This window comes from Sciurus vulgaris, assembly GCF_902686455.1.
Source record: "Sciurus vulgaris genome assembly, chromosome: 17".
NCBI classification, from domain to species: domain Eukaryota; kingdom Metazoa; phylum Chordata; class Mammalia; order Rodentia; family Sciuridae; genus Sciurus; species Sciurus vulgaris.
This window is the reverse complement of record NC_136478.1, coordinates 74,919,490-74,934,398: the sequence shown is the minus strand read 5'-3', so window position 1 is coordinate 74,934,398 and position 14,909 is coordinate 74,919,490. Positions and strand designations below refer to the sequence as shown.

General features: G+C 56.9%; 3 protein-coding genes across 5 annotated transcripts; 2 read left to right on the top strand and 1 right to left on the bottom strand.

The window, feature by feature from the left end:
• Positions 1-690: 690 nt before the first annotated feature.
• On the top strand, positions 691-4,006 carry UBE2M (ubiquitin conjugating enzyme E2 M). The gene is made up of 6 exons (XM_079117561.1): positions 691-1,439; positions 2,584-2,678; positions 2,787-2,825; positions 2,927-3,030; positions 3,335-3,398; positions 3,485-4,006. Exons 1-6 carry the CDS (start codon positions 1,331-1,333, stop codon positions 3,623-3,625), a joined length of 552 nt encoding a protein of 183 aa, XP_078973687.1. The 5' UTR covers positions 691-1,330; the 3' UTR covers positions 3,626-4,006.
• A 152-nt stretch (positions 4,007-4,158) lies between these two features.
• Positions 4,159-7,766, top strand: CHMP2A (charged multivesicular body protein 2A). 3 transcript variants are annotated; one of them, XM_079117558.1, is made up of 6 exons: positions 4,159-4,733; positions 5,276-5,489; positions 6,925-7,104; positions 7,185-7,315; positions 7,404-7,465; positions 7,551-7,766. In XM_079117558.1, exons 2-6 carry the CDS (start codon positions 5,322-5,324, stop codon positions 7,676-7,678), a joined length of 669 nt encoding a protein of 222 aa, XP_078973684.1. In that variant the 5' UTR covers positions 4,159-4,733; positions 5,276-5,321; the 3' UTR covers positions 7,679-7,766. The 3 variants fall into 3 exon arrangements, with proteins under 3 accessions (XP_078973684.1, XP_078973683.1, XP_078973685.1); XM_079117557.1 differs by having other exon boundaries at positions 4,165-4,733; positions 5,298-5,489; XM_079117559.1 differs by lacking the exon at positions 4,159-4,733 and adding an exon at positions 4,739-4,863 and having other exon boundaries at positions 5,298-5,489.
• A 591-nt stretch (positions 7,767-8,357) lies between these two features.
• Positions 8,358-14,240, bottom strand: TRIM28 (tripartite motif containing 28). Its single transcript, XM_079117509.1, has 17 exons — positions 13,644-14,240; positions 13,257-13,369; positions 12,936-13,068; positions 11,492-11,627; positions 11,293-11,409; positions 11,106-11,220; positions 10,884-11,030; positions 10,581-10,695; positions 10,386-10,492; positions 10,267-10,303; positions 10,129-10,174; positions 9,794-10,046; positions 9,392-9,711; positions 9,187-9,310; positions 9,010-9,096; positions 8,786-8,923; positions 8,358-8,691 (listed from the first exon to the last, which is right to left on the bottom strand). Exons 1-17 carry the CDS (start codon positions 13,969-13,971, stop codon positions 8,515-8,517), a joined length of 2,493 nt encoding a protein of 830 aa, XP_078973635.1. The 5' UTR covers positions 13,972-14,240; the 3' UTR covers positions 8,358-8,514.
• Between the last annotated feature and the right edge of the window lie 669 nt (positions 14,241-14,909).

The following is a 14,909-nucleotide window of genomic DNA, read 5'->3' as shown; positions in this document are numbered from 1 at the left end:
CCGGGTTTCCTTGGTGACGGCCGGAAGTCGCTGACTAGCCGGGAGCCATTTCCTCCCGCCCTCCGAAGCAGGCTGAGCTGTGATTGGGTGAGAGGTAACCGTGCCCACAAGGAACCCGAGAGGCGTGGGGCGGTACCGAGGCGGCGGTGAACCTCTGCCGGTCCCCGGCGAGCCAAGTGTCCCATCCCCAGTGTCCACCCTGGACTGTAAGCCTCCACGGTGCTCACCACTCTGTGGCACAATACAAGTTTGCTTAAGAGACAGGGTGTCGCTATGTCGCCCAAACTGGGCCATAACTTTGATCCCTCCTGCCTCAGTCTCCGAACAGTACGAGTTTTCTGTTAGTTTACCTCAATCGAATTTCCGAGAGGGGAATCTTTGGATTTGCCTTAGGATACTGAGGGTGCTCGACCCTGCACCCTCTGAGTAATGCCCCTGGCCTCGCCCAAGTTCTGTTTTTGTCTGTGATCTCTGGGGGCAAGGATCTAGTCTGATCCACTCCTGTTGCGCACCGCTTGAATGCAAAATTAAGTGGACCCACGGAGACCCAAGGGGAAAGCACCTGCCCCACTCAAAGATGGCGACAAGCATCACTTCCTGTCCGGCCGAACGAGGGTCCCAGGAAGTGAGTCCGGGACCGCTGAATCGTCACCTTCACGAACGGAAATAACCGAGCCCAGCCGAAAAAGCCCGAACCCCAAACCCCATCGCAGAGCAACGAAGGCTGCAGGAGCTGCGCAGGCGCACAGCGCAGGCCCGGCAACAAGAGCCGAAGCGGGCAGGCGGCGGAAATATCCGAAGCCGTGGGCGCCGGAGGCCGTTGCCAACCTCCGCGCCAAAGCCGTGGCTACCGCGGAAGCCGAGCCTCCTCCGGTACACGGCTACCGCCACCGTGGCTGCCGCTTCCTCCTTCCATCCCGAGCCGCAATCCCTTGCGGGGGGAGCGAATAAGCAGTGACCCGCAGGACCTGGAAGCCTGGCATCTGCAGCTGCAGCTGGTCCTCGGAAGACCTGAGCGGGCAAGGGGGAGGAGGGAGCGGCCGGGAGAAGGTGGGGCGGGGCCGAACGGGCCCGAAAATAGCCGAGTCTGCCCGAGCGCAACCGAGCGAGACCGAGGCGCTGAGCCAGGCCAGAGCCGGACTACGGGAGCCGAGGCGGGCCGCGCGGTGGGCGCGGAGCAGCGCGGCAGGCCGGGCGGGCGGCGGCAGCAGCAGCAGCGGAGGAGGCCGCGGCAGCGGGTCCGAGGAGCGGAAGCGGCGCGGACGGCGGCGGGGGGCCGGGTGGCCGGGGTCCCGGGCCCCGCGGCAGCGGCAGCGGCGGCGGCGGCAGGATGATCAAGCTGTTCTCGCTGAAGCAGCAGAAGAAGGAGGAGGAGTCGGCCGGCGGCACCAAGGGCAGCAGCAAGAAGGCGTCGGCGGCGCAGCTGCGGATCCAGAAGGGTATGGGTCGGGGGATGGGGGTTGGGGCCGGGGGGTCAGAGGACAAGGCCAGGGGTCGGGTAATGAGGGAGTTAGGAATGGGAAAATGCGGTCACCGAGGGCCGGGGATGGTGGGCCGCGGATGTGGAGTGTCGGAGGTCACGACTGAGGACCGATGCCGAAAGGGGAGTCGGGGAAAGGCGGCCACCGGGGAGGGTCACGTAAGGGATCCGGTAGCGGGGGCTTGGGATATTCCGAAGGCCCGACGTCTAGTATCAGGGCCCTGGAATCTGAGTATTAGGTGGGGTGCGGGGGCTCCGGAGTCTGGAGTTCAGACCGGAACTTGGGCTTGGGGTGAAGGTCCAGAGGGATAGTGGGCACGGAGAACTGGGGAAAGGAGTGAGAGACGGTTTAGTGTTTTATGCTGTGATCATAGGGAATCTGAGTCAGAAAAGGGCCCCAGACTCATGGGTTTGGGGGTTAGAGAGCACTTTGGGGTTTGTGGTGACAGGTGGAGCTGGAAGTGATAGTGGGTGTCAGAGACTAAAGAGGGGAAATTTAGGCTATCATCCTGGGAATCTCAAGAGTCAGAGGAAGTGTGAAGGTGAGGACTTGAGAGTGTGAGGGTCAGATGGGAACCTGAGTTTGAGATGAGGGGAGAGGGGTGTTTTGATGCAGAGGAAATGATTTAGGGTATGGATCCTTGAGTTTGGGTGCATGGGTGAACATTGGAGAGTGCAAGCAATGACTGGGGGAGGAGCCTGTGGTTAGGATGTTCAGAGGCTGTTAGACGCCAGGGCTTTGAGAATATGGGCCACATGAGAGTGGAGTCACTTGGGAGCTGAGTTGGGGGTACTTGGGACTGTGGATTTAGTAGAATTAGGGTTCACCTTGGCCCAGGAGGTGGGACAGTTAAAGATGCATATTTGGAGTGTGCTGTGGATCCAGAAGAGCTCACCTGGAGACTGGAACAGAGAGAGCAGAGAATATGGAATGGGTTAGAGGTGAGGTGTGGAGCATAGCCCAGGACAGAGCCCACAGAGGTCAGTGATGAATCCATCAGGGCTCTTCTGACACCTGTCCAGAGGTCCCTCCTTTCTCTCACATGCCTCTTTCTTCCTTCTTCTCCCTCTCTCTGGCCTCTTTCTCTACTGCCCAAATGCAGACATAAACGAGCTGAACCTGCCCAAGACCTGTGACATCAGCTTCTCAGACCCTGACGACCTCCTCAACTTCAAGCTGGTTATCTGTCCTGATGAGGTAAGTGTGGTCCCACTTGTACTGGCCAGACTCCCAAGAACAGAGCAAGAGAAGGGGGACCTTGGCTCTGCAGGATGGGGCCCTACCATCTTCTCTTTTCCCTCCCAGGGCTTCTACAAGAGTGGGAAGTTTGTGTTCAGTTTTAAGGTGAGTCCCAAATGGGCAGAGGTAGCTACATGGACTGAGGAGGCAGCATCTGAGGCCCTGCCAGGCACCTACCCACCTCCCTTTTCTTTTCCTGGAGCCAGGTGGGCCAGGGTTACCCACATGATCCCCCCAAGGTGAAGTGTGAGACGATGGTTTATCACCCCAACATTGACCTCGAGGGCAACGTCTGCCTCAACATCCTCAGGTGAGGGCACGGGCCCTCTACTTCCTTTCCCAGCCCTGCCTGCCAATTCCTCTCACAGCCTCCTGCATACTCCCTGTCCCTCTTCTTCCCTTGTGTTCTGCATCCCTCTGTCCCTTTATCTCCAAGTCATCTTTTTAATGGCCCAACCCTGACTTTCTCCATAGCCTGTCCTGCTCCCTGCCCCTCCCCCTAGTTTCTCAAGTCCTCACTCCTCCTTGCCCTGGCCCTGACCTGTTCAGTACCACCAGAGCCTGTAGCACCCTCCCACTCACCAACCTCTGACTGTGATGCTCTCTGCCCACAGAGAGGACTGGAAGCCAGTCCTTACGATAAACTCCATAATTTATGGCCTGCAGTATCTCTTCTTGGTGAGTAGGGCTAGGCATTTGGGGATGGGGGGGAGGTTGGCTTTCTTCCTCTCTGGCCTGTTGACCCCCACTTGTACTGGCCACAGGAGCCCAACCCTGAAGACCCACTGAACAAGGAGGCTGCGGAAGTCCTGCAGAACAACCGCCGGCTGTTTGAGCAGAATGTGCAGCGCTCCATGAGAGGTGGCTACATCGGCTCCACCTATTTTGAGCGCTGCCTGAAATAGGGTTGGCATATTCCTGCCCCCGCCAGGGCCACCAGCCCAGGCATCCCCTGCAAATATTTATTGGGGGCCACGGGGTGAGGGGTGGGGGCAACCGGTGGGGGAATCCTCTGCCTTGGCCTTGCCTCCCCTCTCTGCTACCTGCCCCTAGTTATTTTTTTTTTTTAACCACCTCGTGATTGTGGTCGGAGCTGCCTCCCCCCCGACCTGCTCAGCGATGGGAAATGAATTGGCTTGTCTAGCCCCCCCCCCGCTGGGTGCTGTCCAGCCCCCTACTCTGGGCTGTGGGGTGGGTGGGCAAGGGGCCTGGGTAACTTGGCCTAGGCAACCCACCCCTCCACCACTGGAGGTCCCACCAGGCTATTAAAGGGGAATGTTACTGCATGGCCTCTGCCTCTTCCTTCTGTGGGATGGGAGGGGCAGGTAAGGTCCTTCAGGGGGTCTGAAGGGGGTGAGGGCAGTGGAAAGCGGATGGTCGCCAGTGAGGTGGCATTTGGTCACCCTCATACAAACTGGCTGGTACCTGGGATAGTCTTGGATTGGGTGGGATTACGCTGGCTCTGGGGTGAAGAAGGCAGGACTCTAATATGTGGCTTCCTGGCACCCGCCAGCGCGTAGCATCTCCGCTTTGCCCCTTTTTGCCATGTGCGGGACACGGAGGGGGCTCCCGTTTGGCGCTGTCCAAGGCCTCAGGCAGAAGTCAGGGTTGCACGGATGAACTGTGCCCAAAGCGGTGGCACGGGGACCCTCCAGAATGTCTAGGCTGAAGGCACCCAAAGATGCACCACTCGGCTGCAGACAGGACCCGCGCCCTGGCTGGGATCGCTAGGGCGGGACTCCGACCCAGGGAACGCCCTCGGACCTCTGGCAGAGACGCGAGAGCTGGTGCGCATGCGCTTGAGCGCAGGGCTAATCCCACTGCGCGTGCGCGCCAGCTACTACCCAGCATTCCGGGTGTGGGTGGGGCCTGTGACGTCAAGTCGTTTAATCCGGAAACGGCGGCGGGCGGCGGAGGCTACAGAACCGAGAGGCCTTCGTTGGTGGGTTCGCCAGGGACCCGAGCAAGAGGCGCGTGACCCGGAAGCGGAAGCAAGTCCACGTCCCAGCTCCGGTGAGTGGCCACTGCTGGGCCGCCGGTCCCGGCGGGTGGCGGCGTACCAGGCATCGGGGGGGACCCCAACACCGACTTGCCCTCGTTGCGCCGGGGTCCCGACATTCCCAGACCCGGTTCTCGGTGTACAGTGCGTCCCAATCTCCATCATGTCCTGGGTGTGCAGGGTGTCAGTGCCTCTGGCTGCCCTCCGAATTCTCTCAGCGATGGGGGACCCGGTCCTGATGTCATTGCCCCACCCTCAGAGCTCCCATATCCACCTGGTTCTTGGCATTCAGGACCTTCTCCCATCCTGACCTCTCCTTGGTGCTCAGGGTCTTACTTATCCCAGCATACCCTTTCAAAACTCTAGGGCCACACCCGTGGCTCCGGAAAGGGAGGCCAAACTTCCACACCCTAAAATCGTGGGGAAAGGCGAAGGGGCTGGGACCGTCCGAGAGCTGCCCTGAAGCCCCTAGCCCTTTGCACACCTCCTGTCCTCACTGATCCCCCTATGTGAGCGTGTTGCCTCGCACTCTCCTTCTGGGCCCCACACCCTACAGCCAGGCCTCACATCTGTCCCAGGCCTGCCAGCGGGCTCCAACCACCATGGACCTGTTGTTTGGGCGCCGGAAGACACCAGAGGAGCTACTGCGGCAGAACCAGCGGGCCCTGAACCGCGCCATGCGGGAACTGGACAGAGAGCGACAGAAACTAGAGACCCAGGAGAAGAAAATCATTGCAGACATCAAAAAGATGGCCAAGCAGGGCCAGATGGTAAGTGCAGTAATCAGGGCTGGGACACAGGGCGAGGTGCCATCTCACAGTCAGATACTGTTGTGATGACAGTGAACAAGACAGGACACCAGAAGACAAGTCCTTTGAGGATTGCTGAGGAAAAGATGTACAGGGCTTCTCTAGTTTGGGAATCTGGAAAAGTCTTCTATATGGAAGAGCTGTCAGAGCCAAAGCTTGAATGATGGGAGTGGGTCTTCAGATATGACAAGGGAGTACATCCAGCAGCCATTGGAAAACCTTAGCACACTGGGACCAGACTGCTCAGAATTGTAGCTGTGAAGGGTTGGACCACAAGAATGACCTTTGGCCAAAAGAGGGAGTCAACTCCTAGGGAAAGCAACAAGAAGGGCGGCAGAGCCTTTGAGAGGCGACTTTCTGAGCAGCCGGACCAAAGAGGTGCCATTTCCTGAGATGCACAGTGAAGATGCTTGGTCTTCCAAACATCTGATCCTTGGATAGGTTTCTAATTTTGGGTTTAGTTTTGTGTTTCTTGGGATCAAACCCAGAGATGACCTTTTTGAGTCAGGGTCTTGCTAAGTTGCTAGGTCTGGTCTGAAACTTGTATTCTTTTAGCCTCAACCTCCTAAGTCACTGGGATAACAGATGTGCACCACCATGTCTGACTTTGTATATTTCAGGACATAGCCTGCACTGCAGGGATTTTTGTTGTTTTGTTTTGTACTGGAAATTGAACCCAGGAGCACTGTATTACTGAGCTACATTCCCAGTCCTTTGAGACAGTCTTGCCAAATTGCTGCAGCTGGCCTCAAATTTGCAGTCCTCCTGCCTCAGCCTCTTTATTTGCTGGGATTACACATATGCACCTCTGCACTTGGCTATGCAGGTTATGGGGTAGGAATCCAAGCTGTGTGTGTGCTAGAAGGCAAGCACTCCACAAGGGCTTCTTCCCCAGCCCTGAGGCAGATTCTTTGTGTAGACTGGGGTTAGAAGCCAACAAAAGGTGTCTGACCAATTAGAAGTGAGCCTAGGCCTGTCTTCCTCCATTTAGGGATTAAGATGAACTTACAAAGTTTAGCAAGTGGTAGCTCAAGACAGAAGATTAAGATGGGCACAGTAGCACATGCCTGTAATTCCAGCAACTCAGGAGGGTGAGGCAGGAAGACTGCAAGTTAAATGCCAGCCTCAGCAATTTAGTGAGACCCTCTCTCTAAATAATGCTTAAAGAGGCACCAATAAAAAAAGAACTAAAAATTAAAAAAAAAAAAAAAAAATTAGAAAGGGCTAGGGATGTAGCTCAGTGGTAAAGGGTCCCTGGGTTTAAATCCCTGGCAGAAAAAGAAAAAAGATCAAGAGGAAACCAAGCAGGGATCCCTTTATTAGGCACATTTGTCTCTGGAGACCCCAATAGAAGAGTATAATACTATGGCCTCATTTTTGATGCTCTATTCTTCAGGATGCTGTGCGCATCATGGCAAAAGACCTGGTGCGGACCCGGCGCTATGTGCGCAAGTTTGTATTGATGCGGGCCAACATCCAAGCTGTGTCCCTCAAGATACAGACACTGAAGTCCAACAACTCAATGGCACAAGCCATGAAGGGTGTCACCAAGGCCATGGGCACCATGAACAGACAGGTATCTCTCCCAATTCCCCTTTCCACCCCAACCCACCCCTCCTCACCCTCAGGGACCAAACTCATCCTACCCACTTCCAGCTGAAATTGCCCCAGATCCAGAAGATCATGATGGAGTTTGAGCGGCAGGCAGAGATCATGGACATGAAGGAGGAGATGATGAATGATGCCATTGATGATGCCATGGGGGACGAGGAGGATGAAGAGGAGAGGTGTGGGGAAAACTGGATGGTAAGGTGGGGATGATTTCCTGGTCCTCAACCCATGCATGGCTCTCAACAAGTTCCTCCTCTTCCGTAGTGATGCTGTTGTGTCCCAGGTCCTGGATGAGCTGGGACTAAGCCTGACGGATGAGCTCTCAAGTGAGTGCACCAAACTCTCTGATTTCCCACCCACAGTCCTTGACTGTTCTCCCTACTCTAAAACGCTAACTCTTCCCTTCTTCAGACCTCCCCTCCACTGGAGGCTCACTTAGTGTGGCTGCTGGTGGGAAGAAGGCAGAGGCCACAGCCTCAGCCCTGGCTGATGCAGATGCAGATCTGGAAGAGAGACTCAAGAACCTAAGGAGGGACTGACCACCCTACTGCCGGAGGATGTGGGGGAACAGATACCCAGGGTTTTACCCTGCCCCCTCTGTAATAAAATTGGACACTTCTTCCCAAACCTGTGTGAGTAGCCTCACATGGGGTCAGGCCGGTGTCCTTGGGGCCCATATTCCATATTGGTTGGGGTTTGGGACAAGGTTGGACAAGCAACCAACCTGGCACTCAAGGATTTGGGACCTGTGTGTCCTGCTCCACTGTTTGCTGTCTCTAACCCAATGGTACATTCCCTAAATGCTGTAATGCCCAACAAGGTTTGACTTAAAATTGGCTTGATGAGAACCTAAGGACAATCCTGGCTTACAGGGATAAGGGGCTAGATAGCTAATTTGGGGCATAAGAGAAAATCTGGACAAACTGCAAGTCTTAACACATCAGGTCTGCTGTGGAACCACACTCCAAAGTACTCAGAAGTAGGCTGCCATGAGACCTATGGCCCTTGACAACCTCTAGTGTGTACTTCCACCATCCTGTATAACCTCCCCAATTCCAGAAAAGGCCTAAGAGGAGTGTTCTTCCCCACTCCCAGTCAGGCAAGCTGAGAAAAAGGGCTCTGGGGGCCAACAGTGCTTAGTGCTTGATGGAGGTAAGGAATACAAGCAGGCAGAGAACAGGCCCCAGGACCATAGCCCCCAACCAGCCAAGGCCTGAGGAACTGGTGAAATTTTTATTAAATCCACAGAAGTAAAAACCATTTTGTGAGGGACTGGGGATGGGGCCACCAGGGAATAGGAGTTAGGCCACCAGGGTTGGGGTGGGGATGGGATGACAGGACAAAGCTGGGCTGCCAGACCATAAGGGCCCCAGATTCAGGGGCCATCACCAGGGCCTCCAGACAGCTCCTGGGAACTTAGGCCAGCACTGGGCAGGCTCAGCGGCGGGGGCTCCACCAGCACAGCGGAAAACTTGGTGTCACCGAAGGCCTCGTTCATGCGCGTCTCGAAGAAGCGCTGCAGGCCGATGATGGACTGAACATCCGCCTTGTCCTGGGACAGGCAAGGGTGCAGTGGGTGGGCGGGCACTGGCTTCCTTCTCCCACTTCCCTACCCCCACACCCTCACCCTGGTTCTATAGGCTCACCTCAGTCAACTTGTTGAATTGCTTGAACATGCGGCCCACGTCCTGGGCAAACTCTTGGGGGGAGCTGTAAGGGGGTGACAATTTCTCCTGGAGACGAGCACGGATCAAGGTCAGGTCCAGGGTGCCACCAGGTTGCTCCTGTAGGCGAGAGACAACATACACCTTGAGAGTCAAGATCCAGCATCCTCTACCTCTATACTCTTGGACTCTAGGAAACAACATACCAGGGAGAAAGTAGAGTCGGTAGCCAGCTGGTGCAGGGGGCGGCAGGGTTCATGGCAGAACAGGGCCAGCAGGACACGCTCACATTTCTAAGACGGCATAAGAAATGTCAGAGCTAGATAGAACATAGGAAAGTCAAACCCACTGTGCCAACCACGTCTGAGCAGTTCAGCCCTTACCCTCTGGTTGGCTGGTGAGAGCTTAGCCACCACACCAGTGTTGTCGGCACCATCCAGGCTAAGGCTGCCATCTTCCTCCTTCAGGTCAGGGAGTACATGGCAGAGGGAGCAGCTCCACTCCTCCCTAGGGTGAAAAAGGGAGGGAATGCACAGGAACCTGCCCTGCCCTACACACGCTGGCCAGACCCCACGGACTCATACACACCCTGGTACATCCTGCAGGGCAGGCAGGTGGCAGTCCAGGTGGAAGCAAAACTCACACTGGTTGCACATGACCAAGTCACCTGGCTTCTGGCATACACGGCAAATGGTGGCACTGTCATCCAGGGTACCTGGGCCACCAGCTGGGGCTGAAGTGCCCTCTGGAGCCACCACCTCCAGGCCTGAGCTGGTACTGCCACTAGGTGAAGCCAAGCGGGGACCCTCAGTGCCAGAGCCCTCAGCCAGAGCCATCAGCACAGGCTTGGTCTCAGGGCCCTCAGTGGCAGCAGAAGGAGCTCCAATGGCGGCCTCTGTCTCTTCCTCCTGCAAGGCAATGAAGGGTGTTAACAAGACTCCAGACCCGTGACAAATGCCACCTTCCAATGGTCCCTTGGGACAAGCTCACCTTGACAATGGCCATGCCAGGCAAGGGTGGCGCACCAGGGGCTCCCGGGGGCACGTTCCCTGGCTGGCCAGCAGCTGCTGCAGCAGCACCACGCTCAATAACTATGAGGTTGTAGTCCTCAGTGGTGCTGCCTGGAAAGACCTTGAAGACGGGCGGCTGGCTATCAGCTGTAAGGTCCAGGTCCAGGCGCTCAAGGCTCACCCGTGGCACCTTCCGCATGAGACCGCTCACCTCGCCCTCGCCTGAGCGGGACCTGTAGTAAGTAGACCTTTACTTAAGCACCCACTTGGCCCTATCCCTCACCCAACACTACCCCACCAAGAACTGCCACTCACCGCTTCATGCCTGACACGTGTGGTTCTGCACTTGAATAGGGATCATCTATTGAGAAGACAAATATGGAGATGACAGGGTGGGGTAGACAGGGCATTAACTGGGGTCCTCTTACCCCGCCCCCAGAAAGACCCACTCACCTGACCCAAAGCCATAACCTTCCTGTACCTCCATTGGCTGCAAACAGAACAGAGCACGTAGACCTCAGTCCCAACTAGACCCTGTGCCCTGCCCCTCCCTGGGTCCTCTCCCCGCTCACCTGACTGCTACCAGATCCTTGTTTGCTCAGAGGCCCTGGGGCTCTTGGAGGAGCCATGGGCGCAGGGCCTGTGGAGTTGCTACCAGGACGCTCCGCCACAATCTTGCCTGAAAAAGAGAGAAAAGCTTAAGTGCTAAGTAGGTGCAGTCCCTAGGGTGGCACCAAAGTAGAACAAGGGCAAAAATTGGGACCCACCAAATGCCTCAGCACTCTTGGTCCAGGCATTGAGGTCCCACTGAAACTTCATCTCACCATGTGGCTCCACAGGATCCACAATCATCTTGAGGGCTCGGTGCAGCTGGAAATAGATCTGGTGGGACAAGTGGGATATTAACACTAGAAAACGAATAGGGGGCTGGGGAGATAGCTCAGCTGGTAGAGTGCTTGCCTCACAAACACAAGGCCCTCAGTTCGATTGCCAGTACAAAAAAAAAAAAAAAAAAAGAATAGGGCCCCAGGTTGCAAGGGTTCACCCAACTGAAGCCCACCACCACACACCAGCTTCTTAGAAAGCAGCAGAGCTGTGTTGTTGTCACTCTCCAAAGCCCAAGAGGCAAAGCGCAGGATATGTTCCTGATGCTTCTGGATCTTGGTCATGGTCCAGTGCTGCCGCTCCAGACGCTCCTGCTGCCCTTCAGTCACTTTCTGCAGGTCAAAGGGAACAAGGTCAGCAAGGAAAGCAGTGGGTACCAGTTAGTCCTCCACCTGCACAAGGTTTACCTGGGCATCATTGACCAGCACACGGCCACGCTTGTTCAGCTCCTTCATGATCTGCAGGATGGCCATCTTGACATCCACCTGCACGCGCTTCTGCACATCAGATACCTGGCGGATCCTAGGAGACACGGTAGGTCAGGCTGGGGTTGTCTTACCCAGGGTTCCCCACACCCCTCACATCCACACTTACGAGCTGCGAACCTCCTTGGTGCTCTTCTGCAGTGTGGCATGTTTGTCCCCAAGGCGCTTCACCAATGAGGCCAGGAGCTTACGCTGGTTCCTCACTGCATCCTCCAGAAACTGGTACCTGAGAGCAAAGGAGAGATTTATCTGCATGCTGAGCCCAAGGTTAAGTGGCATCCACCCACCCATTGTGCTCTGGGACTCACTGATGGTCCTTGTGGGCGTTGAGCTGGCAGTCCCGGCAGGTGAGGGTATCACAGCTCTCACAGAACAGCACAAGGGGTTCATGCTTGTGCACATTGCAATAGACGGTGCGTTCACCATCTCGAGACTTGGCTGGCCCTGAAAGGTAAGAACCATGAGGCTGGACCCGACTCTTGGCCACTTCTATTTTGGCCAGCACACAGAGCTTGGGATATTTCCTATCTACCTGGTCTACTGGGAAAACCTAGAGGGCCCATGCCAGTGGCTGCTACTTGCTCCCAAATCAATCTCTTCAGTCTATTCAAGAAAAAAAAATTCTATCAGCTTCCATGAGTGGCAATAAAAATGTTAAAGATGACAGCCTATCAAGAGAACTCATTATTCTCTCCCCTAGAAACTCGTCCAGGTGGACGCATTACTCAGTGTTCTGCCTACCTACAAACCATCTTCCAATTGGCTACCTTTCTCTTTCACTGTAGTCTTCTCTCTTCCCTAACAAAAAAATTTCTTATAAATGAACTAATAAGAGACTCAGCTGAACCTTCTCAAACTAGGAGATAAAATTTTAAACTGGTAACTCTCAAAATGTTAACAGGTCCCCTCTCTGCAGAGTCCTGGTGCTCAGAGTAATACCACTAAAAACCAACACGTCAATAACCCACACCAGTCTCCCCAGTTGAAAACTTATCAGGCACATCAGTCTCTTTGCTCCTCAACAAGAATCAAGTTCTGCCTATACTGACCAAGCCTAAATCATGCAATACCCAAGCCCAAATTATGTGGCACACAAGCAGAGATCAATCAGTACTGGGCTTCTATGCAGCCCACCTTCTATGCACCCTCAACATTGGCCAGGAATCTGAAACCTGTGACCTCTGCAAATCCTTGCCCATTCCTCACGGCTACCAATGTCTACTATCACACAAACCCCTTTCTACCCAAACCCACATCAGAAAAGCTTACAAATACCTAACTGAGGTGTTTAGGTCAGGCCTCAACAGCTGACTCACCATCAATAATGGTCCAAAAGCCCTCGAAACTTGTCAAAAAGCTCATCCTAGAAACCCCAGTTCAGTCTAAGACCAAATGCCAGAAATTCCAAATCTAGAAAGACCCTCACATCTTGTTTTTTCCTAACTGCATATATACAGCCCTTCACCAACCAGGGCCCTCTCTCACGCTGGGTTTCTCCAAGATGATCTTCTGGAATCCTCTGCACCCCTGTAGCATGTTAAAGGTCCCTATGCCTCCCCTGGTCATGGCCTTTTTCCTTCCCCCTGGGTCCCCGGAGAGACTGCAAACCAGAGCCTAGGTTTTCCTGTTTTTGAGTTCTGCCCTCAGGCCTTTCAGGTAGTACCATCCCTAAATACCCATTCACCAGATAAAAACCAGCATTATAAGCAACTGAAGACACAGGGAAGCTCCAGCAGCAACCCCATCACGTACCAGTGGAGCGCACAGTGTGGTCCTTGGTGTACTTCACCCGCTGGTGAGCCTCCACACATGTCTCACACAGTGGCTCTGAGCACTCCACACAATAGCTGGTGGCTGGGGCATTATCCTCACAGCTGGTGCAGCACTGTCAAGGAAAAGGCAGGGTCAGAGAAAGCAGGAAAATCTGGTAGATCCAGATTTACCTCCCAGGAAATACAGCCCGAGTCTACGGTGGGTCTATACCCCAAGCTAGGCCACCCGCCCAGAGATGTGATGTGTTACCATAAAGTAACAACTGGAGCTGGTGCTAAGTTCCTCTAAAGCAGAACGCACCTGGTTCGCATCCTGGGCGTCGGAGGAAGACTTGCTGCCACTATCCCGCATGAAGTAATTCTCCACGATGTCTTTGGAGAAGCACTGTTGCTTGCACACGGGACAGTCCACCACTAGGAGAGGCAGGGATTTGAGAGCGATGCCCGCTCGCACCCAAGCTGCACACCCATTCTCCAGCGGAAGCAGATCTCCACGCCCGGACCCAGATTTCCTCCAACTTCGGCCCGACGCCCCTCTCGGGGCCCACTGTTCCCACGCAGGGCCCAGCACCCGCCCAGGCCAACCCCAGCCGGCCCCGCGCTCCCGCACAGGCGCAGTCCGGGGTCTCCGCGCCGAGTCCGGATCCGGGCTGCGGGAGGGGGAGGGGCGCCCGCCACCCGTACTCACCGGCGCCGTCGCCCGCCGCGCCGCCATCCCCCGAGCTGTTGGGGGCGGCGGGCGCGGCGGGCCCGAGGCAGGCACTACAGGCCGAGTGCAGGCAGGGCAGCAGTCGCGGCTCCCTCTCCGGTCGCAGGCGTTCCCGGCACACGCCGCAGTGCTCCAGCAGCTCCAGAGCCTCGCCACCGCCCCCCGCGGGCGACGACGCAGAAGCCGAGGCCGCGGCCGAAGAGGTGGAGGAGCGCTTCTCGCCGCCCGCCGAGCCTTCGCCTGGGCCAGGGCTGCCAGAGGCAGCCGAGGCCGCTGCCGCCGAGGCCGCCGCCGCCGAGGCCGCCATTCACACGCCGCCGGGGGCACCCAGGGGGGAGGAGGGGCGCGGGGCCCGCCGCGCAGGCGCAGACCCACTCGCCGCCAACGGCTGGGCCGCCGCCGCCGCCGCGAGGCCGAGCGCCGCCACGCGTCTCCTGGACTGCTGCCTGCCGCGTGCGGGACGCTGGTGAGGCAGGGTTGGCTGCTGCCCGATCGCCTCCCGACGGCGCCACCCGGGCCTTCTCCTCAGCCACCACCGAGACACGCGCCACAAGCCCCACGTACAACCGCTCGACCGCGCGCCCGCTCGCAGAAAGAGCCGCGGCCTGGGGGCGGGACAGAAATAACTGGCGCCGACGCCGATGCGCACGCGCCGTGAGCGCCGAACGCCCGGGGGCGGGGCCGAAGCCGGGCGCCGCGGGCAAGCCCGCGAGTACGCACGCGCCCGCGCGGGGCCCGTCCACCACGGCCAACCCCACCTCGGCACGACCTGCAGGGGGCGTGGTCCCTGTGACGTCACCGCCGCAACTGAATTCGCGAGCCGGGAGTCCGCGCCGTTACTGGAGCGTGATTTTTGCCGAGCTCCACGCCCCCACCGAGCGCGCCCCGGCGGGCGGGTGCGCTCACGCGCATGGGCAAAGCGTACCTCCACCTTAATCCCCGCCCTTCGGCCGGCGGTGAGACGTCTGCCGCTGGGTCCCCATTACTTCCGGAGAGGGGGAGGGCCCAGTGTGCAGTGGGTGTGGCCCAGGTGGAGGGGCGTCTGGTTGTGTCTGGAGGCGGAGGCGATCGTAACCTCTGTGTGGTTGAACTTTGGAAACACGAAACTCGCAGAAGTCAAACGCAGGCCACCAGAAACCACGGAGCAGCCACTTCGTCAAGTCCCGCCCAACCCCCAGGGACTCCCCATGTTTTAACTGGCCAGCTGTCCTTTTTTTTCCAGGTGGGCAAACTGAACCCCTCAAG